Below are 20,340 nucleotides of genomic sequence, written 5' to 3' on the forward strand. Positions count from 1 at the left end.
CTTGAAAGACCCAGCTGAATTTTCTCCTAAATGTACAAGGCTTGGCTATTCACACAGAAACCGGTATGACATCTGACTTTATAATTATTAGGACTTTTTACTGTTAATATTTAAGACACTTTTTAAGCTACCATTCATCTTATTACTAAGGATACATTTGCAGGGCAGAAAAGCCCAACCAAAAGACCTGTGAACAGACTGGCTGATGAGAAAACAGAAAACCTCAGTAATAAACAGCACTAAGAAGAGGCAAATCTGCCCGGTGAGTCAAAGAAATGGCAGATCTGACCAGGTCTCACACACGTCCTCCTAACCAGCCAGCTTGACCAGAGGTGAAAGAGGCTACTGTGGAGCTGGTGGCATTTCCACTCCCTGCAAACATACTTATTATCTTCCTACAAGCCTGAAACTTGAAAGTGTAGAGAAAAGACCACACCAGACTGTGCACTGGAAGCAGTTAAGAATTGTCCTCAACCTGTATTTCTGATCAGAATGAACAGCAGGAAGGATGCAATGAAGTCTCTTTTCCCAAGTCTATACCCTACCATCCTAAAAGCCTGTCTTAATCCAGCTGCCTCAGAGGACATAAAGCTACACACACATCTCCCACAGCTGTTTTTTCCCTCTTCTTTTTTTGGAGGTGGCATGAAACAATTTGAAATTATTCTTTCCTAGGCTGTGTCCTCATAACACAGTTATCCTGTACACATCCACACAGAGACAAATGCAAATGAAAGACACATTCTTGTTTACTGAGGGGTATTTACAATTAGGAGGCAGATTAAAGGATACAGCTACCCCGCTGTCACTAAGAAGCTGGCATGTAAGAGACACAGCGAGTATGAACATGTTTATCAAGAGTGCTCAGAAGTACACCTGCCACTTGACCCCGTAGCTCTGCTGGTTTCAGCAGAGGTGACCTCCTGCTTCAGGAATGTCTGCGTTAACACACAAGCTGAGAAAATAATTAGAAGTAGGCTATATCGATTTGATGCTTTTATTTCCTAAATTCACATTATAGCCTAAAGCGAAGTAAAACTCGCAGCTCCAGAAAACAATTTACTTCTCCCAACTAATGATTTGAAACCTCTAGAAAAGAAATTACATACACAAGTTTTTCTCTAACAAAAGAAGAACATTCAGTATTTTTAAAGTCTGAGGAATAATTTGCCACATTAAATGTCCCAGTGCAGGTGGCTCTAACCATGGGGGGGGGGGGGTGTGGAAGAAACAAAAAAGGTGGTGCTTTTCAAGGTCGTATTAGACCTTCCAAAAGCTTTTCCCCATTTATATATTAAGTCAGTCATAACCTGTCACTGTACACGCCTCTGCCTATAAGCATCAACTTCGCCTTCCATTGCTATTTATTTACAAGCATTTTGTCACTGTTAATGGCTCCATTTGCACCTGAGGAATTCAGTATTACCAACTGCACTCTTTTGTCTGAACTCTAAGCCAACATCACAAAGCCTGCTGAACTTAATGTTTGATTGCTCTTCTATGGCAGGGATTGCTGCACCTGAATGCAAACAATAGGGAAAGTGTCCCCCCCTTTCAGAAAATTATCACAGAATTAGTTGCAGGTAACAACAGGGGTATTAGGGGCAACAGCTATGCAGATAAATCAAATACCATCCATGTTGGTGCCCAGGCCCTGGACTCAAATGCCAAACTCCTCTGACATACAGCAACACAGCTGAAATAGAAGCAGAACTCACAAGAACTTTCCCCAGTCAAACTTATCCCTATAAAAGGGAATATACAACTGAAGGCAGGCAATAAAAGTAACTTTATGTCTAGACATCAGAGTTAACGTGTGGGCTTAACTTGCAGATAAGTCAAACTGAATTCCAAGAGTAAACATTACATACAAGTTCAGCTTTACAAAGGCAGTACACAGGACAACAGCAGAATGGAAGGTGGATGTAATGCAAACTCTCTCTCTTTTTTTAAATTACAGTAACATCTAGAAATTATTCTTTTAAGAGGATCCCCCTGAGCTGTAACATGAGAGGGAAAAGGCAATCCTCAACCAAACAGCCCTCCTATATTTTCAGTCTCATTGTACAAGACAGTACAGGTCATGCACATGTGTAGGTGGACACAGCCACTTTCCAACAAGGAAGATCACTTGAGGGCAAAGAGGACTGACTTTCTGAAATACACATCTCTTTACTTTTTTTCCATGCATGACGCAGAAATAAAGCTTTTACTTGTGTAATGGCATGTGGTTTCTCAACATGCTGTCCCCCTCTGATATCAAAAAGTATTATTAGAGAAGAAAGTCTTGCAGGCAAGGAAACAGAGAGATTTTATGATTTAATTGAAATATACAAGGGATGCATCTCAGAGACTGAACTCAGATCCTTTAAGTTCCAGTTCACAGAGAGTAGGCATATGCATGAGAATTTATGTGGGGAGAAAAAAAATGCTTGAATTATGCTTTAAGTATATTTTCTTGAAAGCACTTTGCTCTCCAGAGAACATAACAGGAAGAATATCTAAGGGCCAGTAAGATGTAGATTGTACCACCAAAACTACACAGAAAATATCAACAGTATTTCCTCAGGGTTCATCAGTTTTGGACCACTGATCTTCCTGAAGTTTTTGGAACTAAGAAGTTCAGAGAAACACAGACAACTCACAACGAAGTTTAAACTACAGCAAATACATAAATCATGCTACTCCTGAAGCTCAGCAGATTTTTGCCTTACACATATGGACAAGCTATTTATAAATTTTCACTTCCCATCAGGCTCAACATGATGTCAGCTTACAATAACAAGTTAATGTTAATGTTTTCCAGTAATTTCCACAGTGCCATTTAACTGCAAGTGCCCTAGCCAAGGTAAACTTAAGGGCAAGGAAAGGGCTAACTGCATAATCATAGAACAACGTTAATGAATTTTGCATCTCTGCTTTGAACGCTTGGAATTCTACCTGTAATGTATTTCCCTTTTGTTCCCAAAGTTTAATCTCACTAGTCAGCTGATTACATCTCCCCCAAACAGCTCAACTATTCCTTCTGATTTTAATTAGTGACAATGCTTCATTGCTTTGTGGATTTTTCCCCCAAAACAAACAAGCATCCTATGCTACTTCACAAAGTGCCAAACTCAAAGCTACCAAACATTCTCTGAACTCCAGTAAGCTCAAGCACTTTGTTTTACAATCAGCAGCACCACAGCAGATGAATGCTGCCTCTGCAAATTCGCCAGCAACAGACAAGTTCTGAAGTAAAATGATGAAATTTGCTAAGGTTCTTCTCTTTAGAGGAAATAGAAGCTCATCGGAAAGATGTGTTTTTAATTATTATTTTTTCCCCTTCTCTGTTCCATGCAAGTAGTAAGATGAGTTTTTGACATTAGGGAATGTAAGCAGCAACAGGCTTTATGGCAGAAAAGTGGTTTTTTTGTTGGTTTTTTTTTTTTTTTTGAAAAGCAAGTTCTTCCAACACTTTCCATACTAATGACCACCTTCTCCAATATTTGCACACGCTTGCCTTTGATTCTATTATCCCAGGAGTACAGCTGTCTCACTGTCTCTAAAAACAGTTCTAAGAACAGGTTTTTAGAGCTGGTGTACCTTAACCCTCTGCTCGGCTTTGCATAGTGAACTTCATAGCAGCTGCCCCTGAACACAGCGGTGCCAGTGGCAGACGTTACCCTGCCCACCATCTACCTGTTCAACTCTGCATTCTGCTGTAGTCTGACAACTTCCAACACCCTACCCAGGCTTCTAATGAAAGCCAACTCTCCGTTCCCTTCAGTCACATGAGTTCAGTCAGCAGAGGCCCGATATTTAAATTGAGCAAATCTTACTCCTTTCTACTGCAATGTCTCAACCCCCAGCCGACTTGTGGCAGCTGCAACACCCAGAAGCAAGAGGGTTAGGGATGATCAGCTGCATGCGGACTGCTGTGCACAAGCTGTTTGCAGAGCACACACCTACGTATATATTCTGCCATTAAAGCCTTAAAACTGTCAGTGAGAGCAACAACTAGGCAATGCCACCCATTTCACTAAATGCCAGATTTGCTCAAAGCAAGTGAAAACAACTCTGCATCAGGGAAAGAAGGGACTATCAGGGTACTTCATTGTCTTTTTCTTTCAAATAGACACAAAACACAAGGTAGTAAGATATCTCAATGGGTTCTTCACTGTTATCCCTTCACAATCAGTAGTTTGGTCCTGCCTGTGTTCATCTCCACCCACCACTCCCCAAGCTGTGTCCTATCACTTCTGTGTACTACCAGTGGCTGCGATTGCAACAGCACCCATCAAAGTCAACAGGTTTTTTTGTTAACAGATTTAGCACTTTCTTTTACTACCTTTGGATAAACTAAACCAGAATCTAGGGAGATCTTGCAGTTTAAAGTCACTCCACAAGTCTGAATTTGGCAGAACAAAAACGAGTAGAAGCCACCACTACCCTCGCTCATGTGTGTCCAATACTTCATTCATAACATCTAATAAACCATAAGCAGTGAAAAGGTGCCACACTGAATGGCTCCTCTTCCCACAAATCTTATGTGCATATCCATTATAACAGAGTGGCAATGTTTTAGCATCCCAGTTGTCTGTTCCATACCCTGTCCTAAATGCTGATCACAAAGTATCCATAACCCTGGTCATCAACCGATCATGCCGGGGATTGACTTTGAAGGATCATCCCATAAACCTGCATATTTTTGGTTTTTGAGCAGTAAAATTCCCTACAGAACTAAGACTAGAGTAAGGCAGATGTAACAGTATGAAGTATAATTGCTTCAAATAAATGTAAGCACTAAAAATGTTTCAATTTGGCAAAAACGACAACAAAATTATTCAGCAAGGAGATGTCAGAAGTTAGGGAATCCATGGAGGTAATTTAGAAATCTACCTGAATTCCAAACAATTCCCTGGTTTAACTGTGCTTGGAAAAACAAGACAACTTGATCTGAAACCAAGTTCCTTCCTTCCCTCTCCAAACACTGTTAAGCCTTTTCTGTGCACTTGACCAGTCTTGTTTGCCTTACAGTACATTAAAAACTATCAACTAGTTGCAAAAGGTGAGTCCACGTATTTATTTACTTTCTTAATGTTAACGAGGATGAGTTCTTTCCTAGTAAGTTACAGATAACAATAGAGTAAGAGCTTTTTGTTAAACAAGTAAAAAGGTAAAATAAAATAGTTATTGATGACATGATAGTTTTCACTACATACACCTGTGAAGAGATGCCCTACAGACAGCATTGTATACAATACAGTAGCAATACAGAGTATGAATGCTTTGTATTATCAACCATGAAAGAAATTAAAAATTCCTCAAATTTATCACCAAGTTCTCTGTTTTAGTTACTGTACAAATTGGACAAATATCATATCTGCTATGCTACCCAAAATAACCCATTTTATTCACAGGAAAACAGGTTAATTAAAGAAAAAAGACCCAAATCAAGTCTGTCTAATTCAGCTCTAAGTCTGTGACAATCAACACATCCTGCTCATGACACCAAAAACGAATAGCATCATCCAGGGACACCTCCAAAGTGCTTTATGCTTGTATAATTGCAACACTGCAATTGTTTTGAGGATTTTTGTGGCTAATCACAGTGCTGTAATTCTATTCAATAAAATTGTTTGTATAAAATCTCAGGGATCCTCCATGTAAATAAACCCATTATAAGCCCCATTCATGTACTGACAGAATGAAAAAATATATGTATGACTCACTCCCAACTTGTAAGCCTTTCTTCCTGTTGTCCTATTTAATCTTTATAAATATCACTGAAATAAAACTGAATTAAAAGATAATACTCAGATGGCACATAAATTCTTCTGAAAGGAAAAGTCTGATGGAAAAACATTAGCAAGACTCAACTAGTTAAAGAGTTGATGGAAAAAAGTGTTAAAGGCTATGGTGGTTACAAACACCTCTTTTTCTGAGGAAATCTGATAGCCTACTACACTCGGAGTTAAAAAAACTAAGAAGTTACTGCTATAAAAATTTCAGAGCTGGACATGATAAATTTAAGAACATTCGCAGCTTGACTTCAGAAATATTTAGGATGAGATCATTTATTTGGACCATGTGATCATGGAAGTCCACAAATTAAAATTTACATGAAATTAACTTCAACTGCTCACAAAGTACCACATCATATAACACTGCAAATGCTATTAGTCCAAATGTTATTAGAACTATTAATTCTTATCAAATTGGATTTAAATGACAATGCTGTATATTCAATGTATCTGTCTGAAAGTCTTTAATGTACAAATAAGGTTTTTCCTATTCATGAGCACAACAGGGCTTTTCAGAAAAATTATGAACACAAAACAACTCTAAGGGTTTCATTACTTTGCAGTTGTATTTCCTTCTTTAACACTGTGTATCTACCACCGTTACCAACAGTTCCTATTTTGTTTCAGAGAAAACAATATTGTGCTTTTATTGCTAAAGCAGTATGAGGTTTCAAAGATGGTGAGGTATGAAGTTTCCTCCCTGGTGATCACTGAGTACCAAGAGGCCATACTGTAAAAACACTATTACCTCATCAGTTCCTAATATCCACAGAACTTAGTTTGATTAATTTTAAAATAATTTCTTACAGTATGATAATTAAGAAGTATAAATGATTGTCTCAAAACAGCAAATAAAAAAAAGGTACTTCTGCTGGAAGCCCTTGATGCACTTCATTCTTTCTATAGCCGCTTTTAATAAAACACTAACTAGTACCATCATGGAGGTTTGAAATCCTACCTACTCAACAAGGCTTCCATAGGATAGCAGTACCCAAAGGTGACGACGCCAAGTCCCTTCCTTTTGAAATGCCTCAGGACTTTCTGTGGGCTGTGGTTTTATTAACACAATAATCTAAAAAAAGTGTGAAGTATATAGGGTGTTTCACATAACATACTGACAATATGATTTAAAATTTCTCCTTTGCCTTGAGTTGATGTAGTTTCAAAAGTGACTTCAGTCCAAAGAGCAAAAGTTCTATTTGGTATTTCTTCTGCCATAAAATGATTCAATAGGTACAAAAATCAGAATGAAAGAAACATGCCAAACATAGCTCCACCTATATTCCCTTTGAAAAAAAGTGGTCATTGTTCTCTTCAGATTTCCTGTTCTATTTGCCAGCGGTGTCTGTTTCACCAGTGAAACAAGACAGTCAGCAACTCCGAAAAATAAATGAAAGATTTCTTGCAATTCACAAATGTGAGATGAGTACATCACAGGCATTTTGTTTGCTACAGAAGTGTTTTTTAGGGAAACAAGAGAAGTTTTAAGTTGGTTTTTCTTACCTTAAACTAGGAGGGGGTTGTCCCTTTAAGAATAGGAACTTTATATTACAAAGCTAAACAAAGGCATGCATTTGGATTGCTGAAAGGAAAAAAAAGGTGCTAAGAAACTTCAACTGTACCGAAGTCAAACTCAATATGAACTGTAAATGCTCAATATCTTTCATTTAGGTAAAATGTTTAAGTGTTGAATTCCTAAGTGACTTCTCATAATAAAACATTAAACATAGTTTAATATTGTTGGTGCATTTGCACGGAAAAAGGACAAATCTGATTTCCTAATATTCACTTCTGACACAAAGAACTTTCTGCATCTACAGCATACCTGTGTACATTTGAGGAAAAAAAATTAATAACCATTGCTTATTTTTCACATTAAACCCAGGACAAAATGAACAACTACAATCTGGAAAGGTCACCTGCCAAATACAGATCGAGACATCCATTGCACATGTGAAGACAGACTGAATCTGAAGTGTGCACCTCTGAGTAAACTCAGTGTACAGACACATTTGGGCTGCACTTCTGGCAGCACAGCAATGACCCCAGTGCAATAAGCAACAACATACCAGGACAGCCCGTACTCTTTAAGAGAGGACACAGTCCAAAACAGAGATATGGAGGAGCAGGCACCTGAAACAAGAGCTGGCAGGAGTGAGTTGATAGTGAGGGTGCCAGGGGAAACGGAGAGATAACAGAAGCACAAGCCTGAGGAGCAATGAGGGAGGACAGAATAAAAGCACCTGCTGCTTATCATCCCTTCAGAATCCTTCTTCATTCCTTGCTCGCTTGAAGTTGTGTGGGAGATTTCCACGCTCCCAAACATCAAGGAGACTCTGATGATCCAAAGACAACTGGCACCTTTTATGAAGGAGGGAGCAGACAAAAGGAGGGATCTTGAATTTAGAACTGATAAATTTAAAAGCATCCATGTCATCCTGTCAGCAACCCCCTTGCCCTCTCTTCTGCAGTTAGACCACACCTAGGCTATTTCCAGGACCTGATGAAGGTTCTGCAGGGTACTTCAAGTCCAAGAGCTGCCTGCAGCTCCACCAGAAGCCTCATTTTTGAAGAGCCAGCTCAGAATCCACATTATTCATTGAGTGTTTTAGCAGCCACCCCCCAGAATTGGGTGCACGTTGTACTAGACAGTGGAAAACAAGTTTTCTTTCAATAGAGCATTGCTCCCCACGTTGCCCCTGACCTAAAAAAAACCCACATAGACAGATCCTTACAGCAAGGCACTACTCCTGCTCCTCAAAAAAACCCCTCCACCACTAGATACAAGTATAACACAGAATCTTCTTGTTAGTCCTGCACCCACAAACCTTCTGTCCCATGTAGTTTCTTTATGTCAGTTAAATTTCTGTACAAACCTTCCTCGGCCTGAATACCCATTTCTCATTCTTTTCTGGCCTATGAATAAACAGCACCGGAGGAACAAAATTAGAGCAACATATTTCCAGAGTATGCCATAGTTCAGATTCAGTCATTTAGAACCTGATTTTAAAAAACACAGTTTAAGTGAAACAGCCATGTGGAAAAAAATGTTCGTAGCAAATTTTAGCACCACAACAATAACTACTTCAGAAATGCCAACATTCTAAAATAATTAAATTAATAAAGGCAAGAAAAAACGTTATCACTGCAAGAAATGCCTGTGACACATAAACATTAAAAAAAAAGTAAAGCAACTATCATACACTAATCTCAGTTGAAGACAGAAAAAGTACACTATGTTAATTCAAAAAATTTGATTCATAAACACTCTGAAATTGATTTTCACACACTGGAAAAGTGTCTTATTCTTGTTTTGGTTTATTTTGTTTCATTTCCTTATATTTCCAGGTTTTCCCTCCTATCTTCCTTTCAATTTTTTGTTCCACTATTTGAGATTCTTGTGTCCTGGCCTTCAACACTGCTAAGTTTTTAGTGAGTAGTTACTCACTTAAAACCACTGCTCCCTCTTCATTCAGTTCTCCCATCCAGCCCTCTTTAAATGCTGATTTTCTCAGCTTTCTTCTCCATTTATTGAGGATATTCTTCTCTTTTGCAAACAAGCTGAGAAAACTTTCACAGACCATAGTAGTCACCTTCCCCCACTCATCACTATAGCTTGAATTTCTGAAAACACAGAGCACAGTAAAAAGCCCTCACTTTTCATAAGTATTTTTCATATATCCTCCAGCAGTCAGAACTTATCAAGGAAGAGTATTTTTAAAAGTATATCCAGGAAGTGTATTCAGGATTATCTCTTTTTTGGCTCTGAGAGTTTTTAAAGACACGGTTCCTAGATCAAAAAGAAAGGAAAAAAATCCTACACGGGTGGGATCAAAAACATGTTTTTGGAGATGAAAAATGAGCACCATGGAGTACTAAATTAATCCACTGCACCACCTAGGAGAATATTATATCTTCAAGTACACTTTACAAGTTTCAACTTTTCCCTTCCCAACTGTAAAAACATCCTCTGCCTGTGACAGAGTGATAGAATTGCTTTCCTGACTAATCATGAGGGATACTTACGGATTCATAATACAAAACAGGTGCAAAAAATATGCACAAAATTGAACCCTTAAAAATTCAGATTTCAGACAAGTTCAATTGCTGTTCTGGGAGGTCTAAATCAAGTTAACCAGCCAGTGCCTAAAACAGTTCAACTCTCTTCAGGAAGATTTAAGTAATAAGAAGTAAAATACTGTGCCAACAGTATTTGTTTCTAACATCTCCATCATCTAAGAACAAAATAACCTACCCATTGTGAAAACTATACCTAGAAGGAGGATATATCTTCCCTTAGTTTAATCGTAACATTGAATAAAAATTGTTTTATATAACCACATTTATGTACAGTGGTTTTAGTCACTGCATGTTTATCCAAAACATAACTAGAGAAGCCAGATGACCACTAGTGATGCTTTATGGCTGTGACTGAACACCAGGCAGGATACCTCAAATGGTGGCACACACAGGCACCCCAAAATCTCTGCTTTTATTCATTAAGGAGAGAAACTAGGTGCACTGGATCAGGGAGACCATAACATTTGCAAAGCAACTGCTTGCCATACTCACAACAAGTGTCAAAACAACAAGTGTCAAAATCTAGGGTGTGGGAGAGAGGCAAGCAGTGCATCCAACAAGTCACCCATTTCACTGTACAGAGGGGGCAACTGTCGTGCTCTCCCTGGCACAACCCACAGTAGTCATTATTATAGTCACCTCTCAATTTAAAACAGCAGCACCTTGTTTCACTAAGTGCTGAATGTTGCTCATTCTGTACTAAACCCATGCTTTTTTTACTTTAAAGATGTCAACATAAGGTTTATAACAACAGCATCAATGCACATCCTTATTTGTCTTAGGAAGAAACTCAATAATGATGCAGAAACAGAATGAAAAGACCTAATAGAGTTGTAAGAGCTGTCTAAATCTATGTCCTTTTGAAAACTGGTGACATGTCTAAGGAAGTCAAGAGATAATATTTGGGAGCAGTACAATTTAAAGTTAAAGCAACTTCAAAGCAATGTACAAACTAGCAGACCTCATCCATTAGCAGTACTACACGTTTTTTAATTGGTCCTTTTTTTTAATTAAAAAAAACCAGCTGAAGGACAACCTCTGGCAAAACCTTATCAATGGTTTTCTTTCAGAGATTGCCTCCTCCCATTCTTGGAACTCAGTTATATTCATAAATATAAATCTTGTCCTCCAATACTTACTGCTTCCTTGTATCACTGTACCCTTATGTAACAGTTATTATGAATTTACAACACAAAGAAAGGAGACAACTGTTCTGTTTTTGCCAGCTACATATAACTGAATGTTTTCAACTTGACATCGATATTTCTTTTCTCTTTGTACTAATCTTAGAAGTCAGGCTTATCTTGAACACTAAAAACTGAGCTTAGAGAAGAAACAGCTGAAAGGAAGTTTCATTGGAAAACATTTAATTTTAGCAGGTTTATTTCTTTGATCTGTAGATAAAGTAACATTTGTTTACTATATTAAGTTTTTATAAGCCAACATTGAACTGCTACAGTTCAGACTTTACTGCCAAGACAAATAAAAAGTAATTCACCATAGTCAATGTTTCTGTGCTACTGAATAAAGCCAAGTAAACAATACACTACTTCCCCATTCATTCTTCCAAACTCTAAAGAGCCTCAGTCTTCAAAACCAAACAAGAAAAAAAATATGGCCACTGAAAAGCCTGCTGGCAATTCACATTAAGGATTTTTAGGTCAAACTAATGAATAGTATATGTCTCTCTTTCACCCACCTACATGGACCAACATCCAAGAATGACCTTCAAAATGTATTTGACCAATTTGTCTCCTGCTGTCGTATTCTCACACCCTAGTCACTAGAGTCTGTGGGGTTTTATTACCTATTCAGTCCTGTAATAAGGACAGTCCAATGATTGCTTGCTCGTTCTTCTTCATGCATCGTTCTTCCCTGCTTTATTTTCAAATTATTTAAACTGCCTTTAGTCCTCTGAGTAAGTGTCCAAATATTAAACTCATAAAACACAAGAGTGATCATAATCTCAAATACCTAAAGCTTGACCTTGCTTTGGAGCAACTTAAGCTTAAAATTATCCTTTTAAAAGGAAGGAAAGAGGCATCCACATTCATTAAGCAGGTTCTACTTTCATTACTTTCATCAACAATGACCTGTCTTAATACAACTCTGCCAGATAATTAAGCTAACATATCGATGTTTTCATCATAAACTGCTTCTTTTCATCAGTACAACCACGTACTTAATTTTTATCTTCAACATAGCCACATCCATATATTTTTTGGCTTAAGAGTACAGTAACCTAAGACAGTACATGCAGATGTCTCTCCAGCTGCTTGGTCTGTCCTACTCTTTTTTCCTTGGCTTATGCTATTAGCCCTTGCAGGAAGCAGCACACTGACTCAGACAAATCTTTACATGATCCAGTATGGTTATTCTGAGGTTATGTTCTTGTCCTGGCTTTCTTCCTGTTTTAATCAAGTCTCCAACCACCCTTTAAATCACTTCTTCCAGCTCTCCATTAAGATTTAAAACATCAGCATGTCCGAAGAGTTGATACAGATAATTTAAACTTCTACCACTGCACCAACCTTGATGTACTCAATAAACTCCACAAAATAAAAAACACAAACAGTACATAACTATCATAGTGCTCAAGGCCAGCCTGGATCAGGCTCTGAGCAACCTGGTCCAGTGGAAGGTGTCCGTGCCCATGGCAGGAGGTTGGAGCCAGATAGTCTTTAATGTCTCTTACAACTTGAACCATTCTATGATAAAAGCCCTACACAGAAAAACCCACCATGCAACCATGCAGGCTTTTTAATCATATTTTTATTTTTTAACGCAAGGATTCTAGGTTCTTTCATTTTCAAGTATTTTCAGAAACATGGGTCTAATTCCATAGGATGCTGAGATTCCCTGAAAAGTAACTGCCAGTTTCTTGTCTCACTGAAGTTAGTAGGAAGTTTAATCTTTAAAATTAATGTTAAATAATGTAAAGACTTATGAAGTCTTCTTTTAAGTCTAATTTCTGTCACATGCAACTGACTAATTTGATGTGACTCAGTCTGTTCTTTATATTTGAGAGAGATACAAGAGTGCTGCTTGTTTCAAACACACACACACAAAAAGGTTCAAAAACTCAAACCAAAATTCTTTGCATAAGTCTTTGCCTTCACGTGCCAAACAGATCTGCTTGAATTAGTAAACATAAAAAACCAAACTAACAACCCTCCCAAAAAAACCCCAAAACCAATTCCCCCCACAGATACTTCTTTGAACTAGCCTAATGCTCTAATACCGATTTAGCTAATTGAAACTACAGAATTTTAAGGAAAATTCAGTGTGAGAAAATTTTAATATTAAGCATAATAATTTGTCAAGAGCAACTGACTGCTGACTGATGATACTCAAAACAACACTGAATAAGTGAATTTCCATTTTTATCTTCATGAAGCTTTAACCCTGCATGAAAGCATAACAAATTCACTGTCTCATCTGTTTCTTGCCAGCTATATTTTGTATGTCTTTAAGAACAGATTCCCAAAGAGAAGGAGATACAATTTTTCTCTGCCAATGAAATACACTGGCATATGCTCAGGGAACAAATCTCAGGATAAATCAGTAGGAGTGACAAAGTAATAGTAAGAAGTGAGAAGACACCAGTGAGGAGAAGATAAGCTACCAGCCAGGCCTCAGATGAGAAGAGGGGGAAGAGAGAGAAATCTTCCTAGGGACCACAACAGACCAAGCAGAATTTCTGTGACTATGAGTTACAGCAGTGACCAAACACAGTCACAACAGGAAGGACCCACCTGCAAGGACATGACAGACCAGCAGAGGGTTTTTAAAATTTTATTCTACGCAGTTGTTCAATTCCTTGTACAAAGTACCACCAAAAATGTAAATGTTTGTCACAAACAAAGCAGCTTCCAGGCAGAAATTGTTCCTCAATGATATGTGCAGCTAGGAACTTCTATGAAAAGCTTAAACTTGGACAGTGCAATCCATCCCCTGATGGAAGGAGCAAATGGAGGCACACTAAGTAAAATCATGTAGTTCCCTACATATATAAGAAGAAAATGATGAGGGAGAAGTCACTGAATTCTCCTTCCTCCTAATCTGTGCCCAAAAGACGCCAAAGGGAATGCAAAAAGCTCTCCAAATAGAATGGACAGATAAGCAAAACTTTTTGTACTGGTTTGTATCCCAATCTTAATCTAGACACTGACAGGATGTAGTTATAAATCCACACAAGACCTCTGGATAGTCGGTTAGCGCCTTCAACATCTCAGAACAAGGCACAGACAAGTTAAATGAAAACACAATGCCTCTTTTAATAACTTCCATTGACCTAATCCCATGTTCTATAAATACATAACTGTAGGCTTGCCAAAGTGAATGTGAAGAAGATCAAACTGATAACATACAAGATAATGAGTCAGTTCATGTGCAGATTCATTCATTTGAAAAACAAATAAACTTTAACAGTAATTACATCTGCTCCATGATTAATGGCAGCTGTCCAATGAATTGTTATTGATATGAACAGTATGTAAGGGTATATACACTCTCAGAGCACAGATTTTTCCAGTATACAAATGTGAAAAAGATTTCTTGAAAGTAATGAGCGCAGAACTGTGACTGAAAGCTCCAATCACACTGCTGCTATTCTACTGCACTAAAAACAACTGGCTTCTCAATCTATGCACATCACACAGCCTTTGAAATCCTGCATCAATCATGTTAGCTGATTCTCACTAGATAAAAACAAAAGCTGAAGTTTAACATCTGCTTTCCTTGGCAAACCAATCTGAAAGTTCATGCATTTAGGAGGGTTTTTTGACCATCATAAATAATCCACCACCAGATGAATTAAAGGTGCTGCCTTGTTTTCTGGACAAACCATCTTAGGGTCCCTGTAACTCTTCTTCACTTCAAAGCACTCAAAGGAGAAGGTTTAGAATTAGGGAAATTAAGAGGTTTGTCTGCAGATGTAAGGTTGTGATCTTGTTGGGACCATGGAGACAACGTACAGTACCTGATATGTTTGGGGTAATGCACTGAAGAGATACAAGTTCTTTAGGAAGGACAGGTGGGGAAGATGAGAAGGTGGGAAATGACCTCTCTGTGACAGAAAGCTGGAATGCACAGAGCTTTTCCTGGGGATGGATGATGAGCCAGCTGGGAGCTTATGGGTAAGGACTAAAGAGCAGACCAGTATAGGTGACACTGCAGTGGGTGTCTGCTATAAGATGCCAAGCTGAGCAGAACAAATAGATGAGGACTCCTACAGACAGACAGAAACAGCCTTGCATTTTCAGAGCCTGGTCCTCATAGGGAGTTTCAGCCACTCTGGCATCTGATGCACAACCAACACAGCACAGCATAAGCAACCCCAGGGCTTCCTAGAGAGCACTGATGACAACATCCTGACAAAAGCAAGAGAGGAAACAACAAGGAGAGGTGCTCTGCTGGACCTCATACTCACAGACAAGAGGATCTGAAGGTAAAAGGCTGCAGTGACCAGAGATGATGGAGTTCAGGATGCTGAGAAGAACATCCAAAATCACAACCCTAGACTTCATGAGAGCAGATTTTGGCCACATTCTCGATCTGCTTGTTAAGAGTCATGTGGGATAAGGCCCTAGAGGGACTGGGGTCCAAGAAAGCTGGTTGATACTCAAGGACTACTTCCTCTAAGCTCAAGTGCAGTCCATACCAACAAGCCAGAAGTCAGACAAATATACCAGAGGGCCTGAATGGATGAACAAGGAGCTCGTGGACAAACTGAAACGTAAAAGGAAGATACAGAAGGTGGAAGCAGCGACACATAACCTGTGAGGGAAACCGGGACACAATCCAAGCATGGAGAGATGCAGTCAGGGAAACCAAAGCCCACCTGGAGATTAATCTGTTTGAGGTACTGATTTTCGTCTCAGTCTATACTAGTAAAAACCATGGTTAGGAATAACACAGGCTCAAGCTTTCTTCCCCTAGTACGCTCAGAAGCTTACCTTCTTGGACTCTGTTCCGTGTAAAGTGTAAATGCACAGAACATGTTATCTAAATTGTATCTAGAAACTACTCAAAGTTTCCATCAGTTATTTCCAATCCAAGTAAATTCATGTTTATAATATTTAATTGCTGATTTGCAATAACAATCTTAAAAAAACTAAACTTACATCAATATTTCATTGCTTGGACAAGACCATCTACAACAATAAAAGCTATGAATGTTATGCCCACAAATCTACGCAAACAAGAATTAACCAGATCCACACTGATGGAAATAAAGATTCTGTATAGCTTCGTGAAGATGCTCTGATCGTTTGGAGCATCAAAAAAATAGAGGGAAGACTGGCAGGACTCTCCAACTTCCAGGTCCAGGCAAAATCTTATAAACATGATGGCAGATCCTCTAAGTGCTGAAGATTAATGCATCCTTAACGTTAGAAAGAAGTTTCCATTACTTGACTGTGTCAGCAAATTAATGGAGAAAATTATACCTTTCAGTAATCACCTGTCAATACCTTCCACTTTCCAATACTAAGTATTTCTGTAGAAATCTCTTGAAGACTACAGCCAACTTTTGCCCTGGCCTTTCCATGTCCCCTCTGCATGCTATTGCTTCAGTATGTTTCTTCTTACCTTGCATTCAGTAAAGAATTAATTTGTCCACACCGATGTGTTATTACACTTTTCATCCATTCCATATTAGGTTGCTTTCCACTTCTGGAGTTATTGTTTCTTTCTAGAGCTACTAGCTTTCTATAATTCCTTTTCCTACTTAGGGCTCATTTTCATGTGATATCTCTCTCCGAATCCTGTATTTAGGTGAATCTTGAGTTGTACCCAGTTAAGACTGTTGCCCCTGAGATTAGACATTTCTACAAAAAACACAGACATGACAAGAGAAAACAGACCATGTCCTTACCTGCATGATTTATAACACTGTGCGTCAAACACGTATGTGGCAATTACTAATCCTAAACACAGATTATTGAATAAAACATTTCTGAATTAACTACTGGTTTGTTATGAACTTCTCAATTATCCTGGACAGACAGAACACATAGTGGAAGAATTCCAATCCTAAAGAGGCAGAAGATAGGCAAACATAAAAGCTTCCCTAGGCAAAAATTCTGATACACTTATGGAAGTCTCTGCATAAAGCGCTGGACGAGCTCTTTCTTTCAGCTGATCAGCTAAAACCCCTAGATCTTAAAACAAAACAAACCAGAAACATTTCATCATTCAAGAAGGTTAGTACAAGACTTCTGCATTTTCTTGTGGATTAAAAACTTTATTCCCTTCCCCCAGCCCATTCTCCCTGACATTTTGGATTATGGAACAAAGCAGACACTGCACTCAGAAAGGAAACACTAAACATAGAAAAGATTTTTCTTTATCTTATTCAAGTCAGTCCATTTACTTAGGATGCAGAACTGCTTCTTGAAGAATATCATCAGTTCCCCAAGAGTAACAGCATTCCTCCTAGACAATTCTTGAAAAGAACTATTCTATAAAACCTGTAAAGCATAAGATTATTTTATCCTCATGCATATTCATATTCCTATTTAAACTGAGCCATAGTAATCACATTGGAGACAAAAAGCCATGTTTTCACATAATGCAAAGGTCTGAAGTTAAACCCAACCCGTTTGCATCCAGTGTAAAAAATGTTTGGACAGGCACTCCATGCTGGACTCTTTTTGAATGATCTTTCTGTAAATTAACATTTGTCTTGCAAAAGATGAAATGATTGCATAACTCTAAAACACAACTGAAATATACCCTCAAGATTCATTGCATTTCGCACTGCCACATAAGCTTCAATTCTGAATAATTCCAACGTCCTTGTTAAAGAACTGACAGCATATGAACACTGAAATAAAAAACTTGAGCAATGAACTTAGCAGCTTGTAATGTGACTGAACAAATGAAATTACTGAATTCCATTTTCCTAAGGTATTAGCCTTGTATTGCTGGAAAAATCTGAATTTTATTGAGTTTTGTATAGACTTGCTCTTTTTAGTAGAGATTTTTGTTTTGGTTTTATATCCAGGAGGATGATAAATTTTGAACATTGCCAGGTCACTTTCTCTACAAGTAAGTCTTCTGAGAAATAGTGTTTTAACAAACAGTCCTGTAACATAATTTTCTACGCTTTAGTGAGCCTTAGCAGCAGTTTTACAAATCCCAACTTACACTGATAAAGAGGAAACTGAAACCATGCATGCAGCAACCCCTGAAAGTCACAGTACTTCCAGTACTACTTACAGGAGGTGCATGCTAACTACATGTTACACTACCTGGCGTTAGTGTTTCAGAGGTATAACAAAGATCACCGCCTTGCCTCCATTTTTTGCACATCTTTATCACCCTACAATATTTTTTCTGAATGTTTTGTTATTTTAGACTAGCAACAGATAGTTCAGCATTTTAGTCATACACTAAATTAAATTAAGCATTAAATAAAGATTTTGAACTTCCTTGATTCAGAAGCTGTAAAATCAAAGCCCAAGACAAATGTGAGAAACCAAACGGGTGAACTGTTCTTGTACAACTGACATTTCTGGGAGAATATGATACTCTGAAAGCACCAGTCTCTCCTGGTGCAGTACCAATGACAGGAAGTAGTTTCTAGTAGCTGCTCAAAACTCATGAAAAATCAGGTTCAAGCGCTGTCTCACAGGTATGGAAAACTCCCAACACCTACGCATAAGATCATCTTAGCAATACTGGACATTAAAAACTAGGTCATCCTTTGGGCTCTTTGATATACAGGCCATCGTTGTTATTATTATTTTGGTGTTTTTTTTTTTTTTTTTCCCCCAGGTCACTAAAAAGGAGGCAATAGCTTTATATACTATAGCCAGTCCATACCTCATGACTAGGGTTATAATCATTTTGGACTAAGAAAGCATTTAATTCTCACTGTTGGAATAACCCTCTCTTCCTAACTCCTGAGCTGTGACAGTGAGGCTGCACAGGTAACTTGATGATGGCACTCTCCCCCTCCCCACACAGATGCAGCAGCTCACAAGTCTAAGCACTTGCACGTATCAGGTGCGTGGACTGCTTTTCAGAGCAGGAGATGATTCCACACCCTGCAACAACCTCCACTGTAACCAATCCAAATCCAAATTCAATTGCCCGAAACCATTTACAGGTAAAGTTGACATTAACAGCTCTAGCGGGACTTCATTCATTTCCCCATCCTAGATTTCCTGAAAGGTCATGGTTTTAAAGGGAAATCATATGCTGGAAAAGATACAATTAAAAACCAAATCAAAACAACCACACACACCCCATCAAACAGCTTACAGTGGGAACACATACCTAGAAAGCTTGCCAACTAAGGCAGACCAACAGAGCTGATCGCGTACAATGTGGCTTTGTTGGAAGGTTGCTCATGAAAAACAGGCAATAAAAATGAGTAACTTATTACCATGATAGCTCAAAAATCAAACACAGTGAACTGACTGCCATAAACCAAGGGAATGATATAAGGAGAAGGAAGAAATTTCTGGTAAGTGAACTATTCTCCAGAATGTTTCCAGAAGATGACAAGGTAAAGATTAACACAACTTATGAAGCAAACTGACAGGAAGTTGCTGGTGCCGCAGGAAAAGCCAATGAAGTAATAAATAAATACGTGGGTAAGGAGCAAGTCTCAAAATATACCCAATGCTGTTGGTGCCTGGAGTTCAGCTTTGCCCAGTCATTTTGGGCAGGTCACACAGATCCCTCTGTAAATATATTCAGATAAAGATATTTGCTCCTAAGCACTTTAATCTCCAAAGATGAAACATTACATGAAATGCGAATGTTACTATTTACAGCTTCCTGCCTTCTAATGAGAGTTGAAATGTGCATTCCACATTTATCATCTGACAGAATCAGCTAAAAATCAGTCTTCATGTATGTTTTGACAATGTGTGAGCATTAAGCACAATTCACTATGTGTTATTTGGCTATCAAGTATGACCAAAAAAAAATTCAACAGAACCTCTACAGTAAAAAAAAAACAAAAAACAAACCCCAGTGAGAAAAATCAAAAATCAGCCCTCAAAAACTTACTTGCAACAGTGTTCCATGAATATTGTTCTGTCGTATGCAACGACTGGTAGAGTCTGGAAGCCCCTCCAGCAAGGACAGCACTGTATGTGGTACTTCATTTACCATAACAAATGGCACAAGGGCCCGACCCGACATCTCACGGCAGCGGTACACAGGAGAGTGCCCACATCTAGAATAAAGAGAAATACCTCGTTTTTGTCATCCAGCTGCAATCCACTGTGGTGGCTAAAACAGAAAAAAGGGCAAAGCAAGGAAAACTTAAACAAAATATTCCTCACATATCCAATGTATGATCTTTTTTCTCAGTAGTGAAAGATTATTTTCCTAAAAACATAAGTCATACCAAAACTATGCTGGAGGCTTTTTGTCCTTCACAAGTTCCGGTGTTTACATAAAGGAAAAAAATAATAATAAGGAGAAGATGCAATTAATGCCATGAAGAAGGCAA

The 20,340-nt window shown here is 38.4% G+C and overlaps 1 protein-coding gene across 2 annotated transcripts in view; it reads right to left on the reverse strand.

The window, feature by feature from the left end:
- LOC114059258 (thyroid adenoma-associated protein homolog) overlaps positions 1-20,072 on the reverse strand; it is an 88,864-nt gene extending 68,792 nt beyond the window's left edge. For both annotated transcript variants that reach the window (XR_003571627.1, XM_027887476.1), the window contains exon 1: positions 19,893-20,072. Coding sequence is in view for 1 of the 2 variants with exons in the window: in XM_027887476.1 (XP_027743277.1) it covers positions 19,893-20,027 (135 nt within the window). In the remaining variant the exon portion in view is untranslated. The remainder of the gene's footprint in view (positions 1-19,892) is intronic.
- Positions 20,073-20,340: the final 268 nt, after the last annotated feature.

Source organism: Empidonax traillii, unplaced genomic scaffold, assembly GCF_003031625.1.
Source record: "Empidonax traillii isolate 1590-97213 ecotype Southwest subspecies unplaced genomic scaffold, ASM303162v1 scaffold212:size762246, whole genome shotgun sequence".
Taxonomy (NCBI): domain Eukaryota; kingdom Metazoa; phylum Chordata; class Aves; order Passeriformes; family Tyrannidae; genus Empidonax; species Empidonax traillii.